The 14154-nt window shown below is 35.1% G+C and overlaps 1 protein-coding gene across 2 annotated transcripts; it reads right to left on the bottom strand.

The window, feature by feature from the left end:
* Positions 1–604: 604 nt before the first annotated feature.
* On the bottom strand, positions 605–6001 carry LOC115992229. Of its 2 annotated transcripts, none has more exons than XM_031116334.1 (3): positions 4048–6001; positions 1086–1278; positions 605–977 (listed from the first exon to the last, which is right to left on the bottom strand). In XM_031116334.1, exons 1-3 carry the CDS (start codon positions 5944–5946, stop codon positions 925–927), a joined length of 2145 nt encoding a protein of 714 aa, XP_030972194.1. In that variant the 5' UTR covers positions 5947–6001; the 3' UTR covers positions 605–924. The 2 variants fall into 2 exon arrangements, with proteins under 2 accessions (XP_030972194.1, XP_030972188.1); XM_031116328.1 differs by having other exon boundaries at positions 1082–1278; positions 4048–6000.
* Between the last annotated feature and the right edge of the window lie 8153 nt (positions 6002–14154).

Raw genomic sequence — 14154 nt, 5'->3', positions numbered from 1 at the left:
GCCATGTCAGTGCCACATCAGCACCATGTCAACAACCAGGGCACTCCGTCTACCACGTAATAGGGTTCCGTTACATGGATGACGACAGAGACTAAAATAGCTAAAAACGATTTTTTAAAATAGGGACGACAATAGGAACGAAATCAATTTAGAGACCAAAATGCGAATTGGCCCAAAATGTAGGGACCAAAAGTACATTTAGCCTATATTAATTTGAAATACAATTTTAGAATTCAAATCGAATCAAATTAATTTCTAATTGTAGATTAATTTTGTGCTATGTATCCAATTTAATTTTTTAAATTTTGGTGTCAAGTTAACTCCATTCATAATACTAAATGTGGAAACCGAGATGAACATCTTATCATCACAATTGTTAATATTTCTGTGCGTTATTACCCAATAATGGGGAATAAGGGATTTGAACCTAATTCTTTTTTAATACCCATCAAAATAATTTCAACTTAAACAAATGACGTTGGATTTAAACAAGTGAGATCTTGCAGAGAGCATCGCACGAGCTTCAATTTGAGGGGCACCGAGCAAGAAACTGTCAATTCATGCATTTACCTAAGAACATGAAGACTGGGATGAGACTAGGAAAAGATGTTAACCTCTTTAAAAATTCAAAACGAAGGCAATATAATTGCTACTCCCAACTTTGCATAGAAATAGCAGTGTGCTAGCATTAAAAGTACCCCCAAAATTCATTAAGTAACACAAGTGGAGTAGCAACTGATACAAACATAGCCTTCTGCTTACAAAAATAAGGTTCCCAAAATTAGTAATATTACAAAAGTGGAACCTGTGAAGCATGCCTACCTTGTCTATGCATAAAACCCTTCAACTATCAGATCAGTCCTCTCTTTCTCTCTCTATCTTTGAGAAATTTCCAGTAATGATTTAGCATATGATCATTAGGCCTTACCTGGTCCCACTTTCCTGTACAAAATATTGCGTACGCATCAGCTGCATACCTAGCCCGAAGACAAAAAAGAATTCAGTTTCCATTAAGATATAATCAAAATTCTAGGTAGGATTCTTAACTAAAAGAAAAAGGATGAAAGTGTAGTCAATTTACTTGCCAACACCATGCAGCTGAGTCACATGGGTCCAGCTTTCCCCCATATACTCCCGAGACAAGCGTTGTATCATCGAAGCCCTCTTCTTTTGTAGACCTAGAGTTTTTATAATCTTTTCTATTTCCTCTTTGGCAACCTCGGTTGCTGTATTTGCATCAGGACAAAGAGTAAAGAGATTCGATATAACCCTTCTAGCCTGTAAGGAGAAACATATGCATTTAAGCAATTCATTTATAACCAGGTGCTAAGAACAACTATCAATCTATACAAAATGTCAAGAGATCCATTAAGAGTGTGTTTGGAAAGTGATGAAACCTACAGCTTATTAGTGTTTTTAGCTTACTTTGCTACTATTCATGGATTCCATTGCACTTTTCGATACTATTAATAGGTTCCACTGTACCATTCAGCTAGCTTTTAGCCTTTTTTTACAGTACTTTCAACAAAAAATTTTTAGTTTCGACTAAATAAGCTGTTCCCAAACGGACACTAAGACCCACACACATAGATACAAAGACCCCTTCTAAGAGAAACCATCAATTTGTAGAATATTTTCCATCATGTGAAGAGAAACATAAAAATCATTATAATCTATTAAGAGACTTCCAAAAGATTTACTGGGTTGTTTAGCAAATATGCAAACACCAATGTTGTAACAATGTAATGTGCACCTTAGTTTGGGATGGTATAAACTAGGTAGCTTTCTCAAATTACACCCAAAGCCAGATCAAGGATCCCGTGGGACTAAACCCAGCACCTGAGGCCAAGCCAAATTGAACAAACAAAAAAGGAAACTAATATTTGTTCATACAACTTTCTTTTTTACTTTTTAAACAAAATTAATGATTTTGTGATGTATTGTAACAAACAAAGGACCCAGACTATAGAATCAACAATTATGATAATTTGTAAAATGATAAAAACAGGCAGCTTAATTAAGAATGTTTAAAGCTCAAAATTCAATCAACCAAATCCAATGTGACCCAACTGAATCCAGATGAATGCTGCATCTACCAGTGCTCATAAGGGTGAAAGTGAAACATCTATATTTGCTATAACTAACAAAGCGTCCTTGATGTAGGACAAATTAGGGAATTTGCCTACATGTGTTTGTGGTAGGTTTAGGGTTAGGAAAGAAGAAGAATTAGAGAGAAATTAGGGTTATGCACCTGTGAACAGTAACTTTAGAAAGAGAAGAAGAAAAGATAGAGAAGAGATAAGGAGAAATCAACAAAGGCCAATGTGCCTATTTCTCAAAACACTCCATTTTATTAATCAACTCATTCTACTTCCTTTGAATGTAAAAAATAAAACCTAATAATTAAACCAAAGCTCATAATAAAGACGCATAACTAAATAAGACTCATTAATAAAATAAAACCCATGTCCTATAACTATGGCCCACACTCAACAATTGTAAAATTACTTAAATACCAATAACCAAATAAAATATAAATATCTAATTAACTACCATAGACAATTATTCTTGGGCTTTGCCTTAGCCTTACGCTTCCAAAGAGAATATCATTTATATAACCATGCTATGATTGCGCCATCAATCCTCCAACTGTGCAATTCTTCTGTTATTACAGCAACAACTACATCTTTCCCCATAAGACATGGAATAGTCAGAAGTACAGTCACAATGTTGAGATTTTGTTTTTCAGTCACTAATCCACAAGCCTAATTCTATTCTTTATTTTCTAGTAATCCAAAAATCTATGCCATAAACCATGCCTAGATCCAGCTTTATGATTTGCTATCTTAATCTTTGTCAAGTTCTTCAGTCATCAACCGATATGGTCACAGACCTTTCTGCAACGAATGTTAGTGGACCCTTATTTACCATTGACAAATACACAAGCCTCCATAATCACAACACCATATTGGATTGTGATGCAAGACACAGTCTTAGAGATTTGCAAAGCCAGCAATATACACTAACAGATTCCAAAACAAATCATACATAAAAATTAGGAAAACGAAGAACATAAACTGAAAGATACAGATAGGTGGGAAATGCATGGCAGTAAAAAATAACCAGTGCTTTTTCAGTGAAGATTCATACCTAGAAATAAGTCTCAACAAGGTGATTGACATTACTGCAAGGCAACCATAAAGAAAAAAATATACAAAGTGTATAGTGTCTACAACCAACTACCAGGGCAGTAAAAAATAACACAAACAGTGCTTTCTCAACAAAGATTCATACCTAGAAATAAGTCTCAACATGGCGATTGACATTACTGCAGGGCAACCATAAAGAAAAAATACACAAAGTGTCTAGTGTCTACAACAAATTATGGCAACAACCTAAATGTCAAAAAGATGAATCGTAATTATTTTCTTTTTTTTTATTGGTAAGTTAAACAGGCATCCGATGGCTCTTGAGCCACAGCCTCACCCTCTCTTTAGCACTCAAAAGGCGAAGAGGTGCTAATTGAGCTAGAGATCATTGGCAAACTGAAGACTCACAAATTAAACAATAAAAGATGTTGATATTCCCAAAAAAGTAGTGAAGAATAATGCTCTATTTCCATGATAATAGTGACAGAGCAGCTGAAGAAATAAGTGTATCAATTCATGATAATAGTAATCACGACAAAAGTACACACACTTTCAAAAATCCCCCCTCCCAAGGAATAGTAGTAGAAACTAGTTCGGTAACGCCCTTGGATATATTATGCAGGAAAGAGCCAAGAAAATTATAAGTTAAGCTTGTTGGATACCCTAGTCAACCATATTACCATTCATGCCCTAATCCAGTTTTGTTGTCCCCAATAAAAGAGAAAGTAATTTGATCATACACTGTAAATTTCCTATAACGAAGTTATGATGTTTCCTACAAACTATGAAGGATGGAAAACTTATAACTAGTCAACTATTGCTTCAGGGAATAACACACTGATATATCTAAGAGGACCCAAAGGCTCATATTAAACAAACACTTGATTAGTAGAAATACCTGAAAACCAGATGTCCGATTTAGGAGCATACATATCACCAATACCCTCCAAGGATCATGGGCATGACGCTCTTGGAGTAGACCAGGTGTGGTGCGCGGAGGCTTCCACATGTTATCTGGACTTTTTCTTCGGTATGCATCATCTAGCTTCTCAGAAGAAGAAAGAACAGTCCTAATTGCAACAGGTTTTTTATATCCATTGCTACCTTCCAACAAACGGCCATCTTCATTTTCTTCTTCTTTGGATATCTTTTGGAAGTAGGGTGAGACCCTCACAGAAGTAGCATGAGTTGTTGCACAATGTCTTGGTGGTTTCATTTTTTTTGTACCATCACCATCATTTCTTACCACCTGTCCCGTTGACCTCCAGAAGTAAGGGGAGACCTTTCGAATTTCAACATGAGCTATTGCTTGCTGTCTTTCATTTCTTCTCCTCCTCTTGGAATGAGAAACCTTTCCAATTTCTAACCCATTTTGCGGCACTTGCTCTTCTTTCAAGTTTGTATGAATGCTTGGCAATATAACAGCCTCATTCTCAACCTTCCCAGCCAAGTTCCTGCTACCATCATCAGGTAGAACGGATGAATTGTTTGTCATCTCAAATGGGAAACTAAGTTTCTCGCTACATTTCTTCTCTTGCTCCTCATCATGCTGGCCGTTCTTTCCGTTCTCTGTCATATCATGACTCCTGTAAGTGTATTGTGACAGAACATCCTCAAGCTTCAAATCCTCATTTTGTAAACTTCCCTCAAATGGACTAGTCCTACGTTTTATTTTGTAATCTAACTCCATTTTTTGCTCTTCATCCACCATCTCCCTCTCCTCATCTTTAACTACCATTTTGTGAAAATCCCGCATGTAATGCCTGCTATCCTTTCTTCTCCCCTTGGCATTACCATCAAAAACTTCAGTTAAACCTACATCCTCATCTATTAAAACGGCTTTCTCAAACCCCAGTATCTCATTAGACTTGGTACACTCCTTGCTAATTCTATCATCCTTTCTCTTCCCCCTCTTCTTATCCTTCCTTGGGTCACCATCACCTCTACTATGCTTTGATATTACAGTGTTTTTGTTGGGAATGGTCTCCTCAACCTTGGGTCCTTCATTTGCAAAGTAAGGGGAGACCTTTCGAATATCAACACGAGCTATTGCTTGCTGTTTTTCATTTCTTCTCCTGCGCTTGGAATGAGAAAGCTTTCCAATTTGTAACCCAGGTTGCTGCAATTGGTCTTCTTTCAAGTTAGCAAAAATGCTTGGTAACATAACAGCCTCATTCTCAACCTCCGCAGCTAAGTTCCTGCCACCATCAACATCATCATACTGGCCATCCTTTGTCTTGTAAGTGCATTGTGAGAGGAGATCTTCAAGCTTTAAAATCTCATTTTGTAAACTTCCATCCTCAAGTGGACTGGCTATTTGGTAATCGGACTCCATTTTATGATCTTCATCCTCCAAACCCTGCTGCGTGTAACGCCGACTATCCTTTCGTCTCCCCTTGGCATTACCATCAAACCCCAAATCAATCTCATCCGACTTGTTGATGATTCTGGTGGTGGGTTGTTGATTAGCAAAATAAGGAGAAAGCACCACAACCCTATTCTTACCTCCTCGTCTAGGTCTAGCTCTATTATTCGATTTTCTTTTCTCAATAATAAAGGACTCTTCTTCTACTTGTACACTCTTATTATTTGGAACATCAAGTTTATTGTTGATGATGATTTTCCTAGAAGAATAAACATTCTCATGAGTATGTAATTGAGATGCAGAGGAATCGAGAGAACTTACGGCGGAGGTTGTCATGATCATCGGAGACGGAGACTGAGACTGAGACCAATACTTTTTCCTTTTCTTCATACCCAACGACGCCATCGCCGTTTCTTCTGTTTCCAACGACATAATCACATATGTTACTAAGGTCTTTGTCCTTTTTGCCTCTTCTTCTGCCCTCTTTTATTTATGAGTTTATATATATCTTCCTCTTTTTCTTTTTTTTCTTTTTTCTGGTTCTTGTGGTTTGTGAGTTGCAATTTTTTATTCATTCCCGCCCTCAACTACGGCCCACTAGCAATAGTTTAATTTCCGGCCCACTTTATTGTGGGCTGTTCATGTCAATGTATGGAGTTTTGGACCCATTCAACTGGTTTGATCCATTTTTTACTGCATTTTTTTTAATATACGCGCGCACACACATATATATATATATATATATACATATACAGTTGTATAGTACTTAGATGCTATTCTTTAGGTTTCTCTTTTAAGATTCTGTCATCTAAATTTTTTCTCATGAGATGAAAATGTATTTTTTAATTAAGTAACTACATGGTTGAATTTTAGGAGGAGGACGTAAAGAACAGTACTTAAGGTACTGTACCTAAGTTTTGTCCATATATATATAAATTGGGTTTAAGTTACATTTGATGTAATTTTAAGCAATATTACACCACCCAATAACTTGTTATAGAATTCATATTTTGAAAATCCCACCATTGAATTATATGTTCTTAACAATCATGCCAATTTTCATGTTAATTGGATGTTATTTACCATTTGATCCGTAAACTCATCTTTTATGCATTATTTTAAACTATAAAAACTTGAATTTAAAAAATTGTTTGATGACATGGCTATTAATCTTTGATTACCTTGAAATTTTGCAAGCATGAAGAATGTACAAAGATAATGTAATCTAACGGTAGAATTGTCAAAATTTGCATTCAATTAAAAAATATTAAATGGTGTAACATTGTTTAGAGTTATATCAGGTGTAATTTGAACCCAACCCTATATATATATATATATATATAGAGAGAGAGAGAGAGAGAGAGAGATGGGTTCAAATTACACTTTTTTTAAACCATTGATTTCCATTAGATCTAATGGTTAAAAACACACTAGTGCCATGTCAAATTTAATAGTATTAAGTCATTAAATTCTCTTCTAAAAATAAACAAAAGGTCATTAACTCTTACCCTCCACCGTTGTGTTCTTCTTCTCTCTCATATGCCAGGACGTCCATGGACTCCTCCAATGGAACCAAATAACTCGACAAATGATAAGGCATTAGCATTTTATGGATACTCTTTTGTGCAAAGTCTAAAATACCCCAAATAAATACGAAAATACCAAAAATAAATTGCTTTGTGTTTGGGTATTTGTTTTGTTGTAGGTGATTTCACAATGCTGTGTGTGTTGATCTGAGAATGAGGAACAGGATGGATGTTGATTGGTTTGCATTGGGTATTCTTTTAGTTGAAGGTGAAAATTGGTCATTCATATGAGTTAAATTTTATTTATCTAAGAAGTTTCGAGAGGAGAGCATGGAACAAAGTTTAGTGGTGGGTTTGGACTTTGGAGTTTTTTTTTTTTTTTGGAAAACGAAATATTCATTCATTGATATGTAAATAATGTACAAAGCATCCACAACAGGTGGAGGTGAATCTTCCAACCAATACATTTCATCAATGATATTCTTAGCATATCAAGCTGTAGAGAGGGAAAATTCTCAACCTATCACAAGCTGACACGTCACATTACCAAGTCCACAAAATACAGCCAATTACAGAACACCATATATTGCTGCTAGGTTTTGCTATCACTATTCAGAAGCCAACAGAAATTTGCCAAGTGTCATGCAAGAGTCAATCACGCATCAGCGCACGTGTAAGCGATGACTCAAGCAGCCTCGCGCGTGTAAGCGATGACTCAAGCAGCCTCGCACGTGTAAGCGATGACTCAAGCAGCCTCGCACGTGTAAGCGATGACTCAAGCAACCTCGCACGTGTAAGCGATGACTTAAGCGGACCAATCAAGCTGTGACATGTGTCACCAATCAAGCTCCGCCATGTGTCGCTCACCCACCCCAAAACTCCTATAAATAGAAGCCTTCCTGAGACATTTAGGAGGACCAAAATTTAGAAGTGGAAAAGCTCTGTGAAGATCAAGCCTCAAAGCCTCCAGGAACTTCAAGAACTTCAACCCCAAAATCAGAGAACATTCGAAGCAGAATCATCCAGATCATCTGCCTAGATCCTAAAGTTTGCGGGAATCAAGCTCAAAGGTCCGAAAACATCAACAAACCACAAATCAGCGAAGTTCTACGGATTCAAGCCTCTAAAGCCCCGAAGAACTTCCACCACAAACCTTCAAATACAAAGAACATTCGAAGCAGAATCATCCAAACTATCTGCCTAGATCTCAAAGTTCACTGGAATCAAGCTCAAAAGCCTCCAGAAACCTCAAACAACCACAAATCAGTGAAGCTCCACGGATTCAAGCCTCTAAAGCCCTGGAGAACTTCCATAACAAACCTTCGAAGAACACAAAGAACACGAAGAACAAAGAATTTCTAACAAGCTCATAGCCAGAGATTCATTGTAATTCTGTTCCAAAGATCTTCGATCCATTCCTCAACCAAATTGAAGGATATTTTGTGTTCAAGTCAAAACCACATTACCACAAATCCAATCAACAAATCTTTTAAGGAGATCGAATCAGAGGATAACTCTTTTGTAATCACAGAGAATTGTACCACACAATCATCAATACAAATTCGCATTTGTGAAACTATTTTACTTGTTTGATTTATTTCGAACCGAGAGATTTAGTCGCTTACACAAGCTAAGACATGTGTTACCATATTCCCCCCCCCCTTCTCTTTTAATGCAGTTGATGGAGGCAAATTGCAGACCACAAACAAAGCATTGGACATCCTCAAACACATGACCTAGCAAGGAGTGATTAGCTGTTGAAGAAGAGATTGCCTTCATAACATTAATGTTGTCTCCTTCTATGACTAACTCTGAGAAACCAGCATTAATGGAGAACTCTTGAGCATTCCTACAAGCTAAAGCTTTCGCTTCTTCACTGTTATTTACATAAGGCCCTTTGACAGACATTGCTGCCATCACCTCACCTCCCTCATTGCAAATTATTGCACCAAAGCAATAATGGTAGTGGTACACTCATGGTCGCTCCAGAAGCTTATAAACCATGAGTGGGAGGGTTACTTAGGCGATGTGGGACTGGGGTGAGCCTAGGTGTCAATCACTTCATGGCAAAAATCCTTAGCTCCCACCCCTTCGTGACAAAACCGTGAGGGACTGACTGGCTTCCCAAAGCGGACAAACACCGATTAATGGGGGGCAGGTACCCACAACTATATATAATAGCAGAAGCCTTTTCCTGCAATTAAGAAGGTGCTGCCATGTAGGAAAAATGCCCATCTAAAATTTTGCCACGCTTGCAATTTAAAAGCGATAAATTATGTTGTTTCCGCAGTGACAAAACATTGTTTTAATAGTTTCCCAATTTAAAAAAAAAAAAAAAAAAAATTGACTGGTTAAAATTAAATACGAGCGAAAGGTCCATAGAGGAATTGAGATACTGAAATAGAGAGAGATAGATACAGAGAAATAAAGAGACAAAGATAGAGAGAGACATAGATATAGTCCGTAAGGCGCACAGGAATTGAGATTGAGGGAGAGAAATCTAAGTGCCATCAACACGCACAGGAATTGAGATTGAGGAAGAGAAATCTAATTGTCATCAACACCGTTACCATCAAATCGTTGGAAGTACCACCGGTAAAGTTTTTTTTTTCCTTCTTCTTTCTTAGATCTGGGTAGAAGACAATATTACAATTCCTTTAAACTTTAAAGTTTGATCAACCAGAAGACTTGCTTGCTATGTGGAGACTGAGGAAGAGAAAGAGATCGACGAAACTAAACACAGACCAGTGAAAAACAATTCCTTTCACTCCATCGTTTCAATTTCATCTTAATTGCTGCTCTAATCGTTCTTAATAGCCGAAACATTTGATTTTTTGTTGACCATGCCTCATTGCGCCACATGGCTACATAAATTTGCGCCACGTTTACTTTTAAAAATACTGAAACATTGTGCCTATTCATTTGGTGGAATAAAAAGCAACGTTTCAGTAATATTTTAACTTTTCAATTCCATTGTATTCTGTAACCTATATAGTAAGTTAGAGAAACAATATTCTATCTTTTTGGTAGTAGTTACAAAATAGCAACATTCCAAGTAGGGTTTATAACATATCATTATAACCTTTCATGTTTTCACATGTTTCTAAAAAAAAATACCAATACTCACGGTTTCACATAAGAAAAGATATATATTAAACAAAAAAATTGCCATTGATAAGCAAACATCCATATGGTGTAGATAGAGAAAGTAATAAGAATGTTCATCAAAAAGAGAAAGTAATAAGAATGAGAAATGAGCGCTACAAGTAATGATAAAAACCTAAACCGACGAAGGTTACACCTAAGCCAATTTAGAAAACTTTCTTGAAGATCCTTTAAAGAAGGAGTAGAAGAAGAAGGAGGAGGAAGATGATATGACAGTCTCAACACTCGACTACAAGTTGTCTCTATTACCTTACGATTCAATTGCTTCATTCTCTGTCAGGTAGGCTTCTTTTCTTTTTCTTTTTCTTTTTTTTCTTTTTTTTTCCCTTTTGATTGATTTCTCATATTCCCAAAAATCCCTCAACAAAGATCTCTAAGTAGAAACCAATGGCTGTCTAAAGTGGGTATGTGTTTCTTATTCAAATCTTGATTGTGGGAATCATTGTTGATTGAAGATTGGTAGTAAAGATTGGGTTTTCTAGGGTCGTTTATGAAAAAATTCAAATAGATTTTTTGATGTGTTTTGTTTGATTCTTTATTTTGTTTCATATGTGTTAAGTTTAGGAATTGTTATAGTTTCACTATTAATGCTTTGGGATGTCATATAAACTTCAATGTGATTATTTATTTATTTTTGGTATATGAATATTGATATTGGGGGAAAAATGTTTGACAATGAATAAGGAAGAACAAGGAATAGGTGATGTAAGAGTTGAGGCATTGCAATTTGCAAAGCCTGTTTGTGGGCTTTTTCTTTTTTATTTACAAATAAATAAATAAATCGTTGCTATAGATCTTGGAGTGGCCAATGAAATAGGTACAATTTGAAAACATGGAATGATCTATGATATTTGACACATTTTGTTTACCAAAATGAAGCTTTAGCCAAGTAATACAAATATTTAAAGTGGTAAGAACTATAAGTGGAAGAAAATTTCAGCATTATGAAATAAAATGTATCAATGGAGACAAATTACTCATAAGAAATAGGAATAAAGGGTATAGATTAATGCTATGTGACATTGAGGCAAATCATTTGTGAAAAAATGACATTCATAAGAGCCATAGCTACTTTTAATGTTGCATTGTAAAGATATCATTGTTAGTTTTGAGTTTGAAAATTTTATTCTTAAAATTTGTTTTTACTATGTTTTAACTCAGTTTTATTTTTACTGACATTCATTGTTTTTACTATATTTATGTACAGAATGTGAATTGTGACACTAGCAAGTAACATGATTTAGAGGCATTAATTTTGACGGTAAGAATGATACATTGCTAAAGATTAGCAAGTAACATGATTTAGAGGCATTAAAATCAGAGATTATAGCAACATGACCAAGCCTCCTTTTTCCTCTCTATTCTTTTTTGTAGAATCTTGGGAAACATCATAGAAGATCAAATTCTACATGGGCTTTAAAGAAAGGTTAGCGATTTTTTTACTTTAATTTTGGGATTTTCCCCTTACCTGATATCTTTATTTGTTAGTGGGAGTGAAGTTGTGGTTTTTAGGTCCAATTTGGCACTTTGGTTTACTAATATTTTTAAATTGTGTTCTTTTAATTCAAAACTTTTGAATAAGATTCTAAATATATAATAGATTTTGGGGTGTCAATGTCAGTTAGTTACTATTTTGTTATATTAGATGTTACCCATAAGATAATTTTACACAAGCTATGAGTTTTCCATCTTTGAAAGATTCAATCTTCATCAAAACATATAGAGGTTTAAAATTAAAATTTTATTTTAAATTTGGGGGTTTAATAGGATTTAGTTTTTGGTATTTTGATTGGTTGGTTTTGATTTAGGTGATTGGGTTAGATTTTCGTTTTAATTAAGGTTTTGATTTAGAACTATTCCTCTTCATGTACTATAATTTCAAAAGGTTGTTTATTAATTTGATGAAATTGTTGCCTCTTTTTGGTTGTTTAATTGTTTTGATAATGATTAAGTTTGTTTCTTTGTTTGGTGTTTTTAGGTTAACAAAGCAATTTATTTAGACTATTATCAGATCGACCTCAACCTTGGACTCATGATTTGAGCTTTTCACAAAGACAGTGCTCAGTGAAGGCATTACACGCTAAGTCAAAACATAATGATTTGATGGCCCCTGGTGAGTGCAAAAGTTTGAGTTTTTAAAATGTTTGAATTTTTTAATCACAAAGTCATCATCTTTTTCAATCATTTTTATTATTTTAATGATTTAATTTAAAAAAATATTTCATTAAACAACTTCATTTTAATAAGTTGAGTATTTTTGGGGTTTTAGAAGGTGCAGAAGTGGTGGATAAAGTAGAGCAGCCTTAAGTTGCACATTGTTATGGTGGATATCAGACTATTGTCCTTATTAGTTTATGTAGTTCGATGATATGGTTCCTTATGCTATGAAGAGTGAAGGAGGTTGTGTATGGGCTTGCAAAAGATGGGGATGTACAAAGTGATTTCTTAGCTTAAGGTTTGTGTCGATGACTCGATATGAGAATAATTTGCACTTGACATATTGTTCTTTGTAACTTTTGCTTCTTTTGCTCTAAGTGAATGGATAGATGCCTAGGGTCGTATTTTAAAGTTTTATTATTCAAGATCCAAAAAAAGGTGTTGATATTTTTCTCATGGAATTTTTTAAAGATGTTGCATTTGTATTTTTTTAAAGGTTTTGATATCTGGGATTTGTATAAAAATGTTTGCTTGCTTTGTAGTTTTTGGTGTTGTTGGCATACAAGCAGCTCATTGGGGAGAAGCTTGTGGAAGAGGAGGTTGAACAGAATGTCAAGCAGGAGGCCAAGAAGGAAAAATGCTTGGTAAGAAGTTTGTCATACTCGACTACATTTTTTAAGATCTACTGTTGCATTAAGGCTGCATCAATTAAGTGCTTCTGCATTTAGGGATACAATACTCATTAATGTACATCTACTGTAATAGTTAGCCAGTAGTTGTTAGCAAATATTAGGTAGTTAGCATTGTACTAGGATTACTATTTTTCCTTGATGTTCAATAAATAATATTGAGACAAACAAATTTAATTCTGTGCAACACTTAAAGAAATGAAATCATTTTGAGTTCAAGCCTAAGGTAGACTTGGCCGTGTATGAAAATGGAGGAATGCCTTGATTTGGTTGGATGAAAGTTTTTGATTTAGCTGAGCGAATTTTTTTTTTTGTATTGCTAATTTATATTATTATTATTATTATTATTATTATTTTCCGTTTTAAATAGTAATATTGCTACAATAATTTGATGATTTGGGGAGAATCTTATATTGGGGACTATTTAGCTCTCAATAATTGAAATTACAGAAATGTTTAAACCTGAACATGTTAACATTTGATTTAAGAAAATCCCGTGCATCGCACAGGTTAGTGACTAGTAATAACTAATAGCCGAAATGTTTGACTTTTTGTTGACCTCTCCTCATTGCACCTCGTGGCTACACAAATTAATGCCACGTATACATTTTAAAACAACCAAAAAATTGTGCTTTTTGTTTAGTGGTTTATGCGAAATGTTTTACTCTTAAACAGTAGTTACAGAAATTAAAAAAAGAAAAACACTTTTTTAAAATCGTGACAAATCAACAAATAAGCCTTTTTTATTTTTTGAAAAACAACCAACAAATAACCCAAATCAAATATTTTATATTTTTAGCCTCACCCCCACACACATTCACCAAAATTTTACTCCCTATTAAAAAAAAAAAAAAAAACACACCATTTTCAGTGGGTAAGTTCTTTAATCGTCTCTTTATATATTCTCAACTTCACTTCAATTTTTCCTCGGCCCATTTTTCCTCTGCGAGAAGAAACTTTGTGAAGCGAGATAGGACGTAGGATTGTCTCCACTAGCCTGCCGCTGTCACATAGCGAAACCGCTACAGTGAAATTGTCTTCTTTTGTTTTTCCCTTTCAGTCCACCGTCAAGCAAGAACCTCTACCCTTTACCCCTCTCAAAC

This window comes from Quercus lobata, chromosome 1, assembly GCF_001633185.2.
Source record: "Quercus lobata isolate SW786 chromosome 1, ValleyOak3.0 Primary Assembly, whole genome shotgun sequence".
Classification (NCBI taxonomy): Eukaryota; Viridiplantae; Streptophyta; class Magnoliopsida; order Fagales; family Fagaceae; genus Quercus; species Quercus lobata.
Note: the sequence above shows the minus strand (reverse complement) of the source record. Positions and strands in the feature narration are given on the sequence as shown.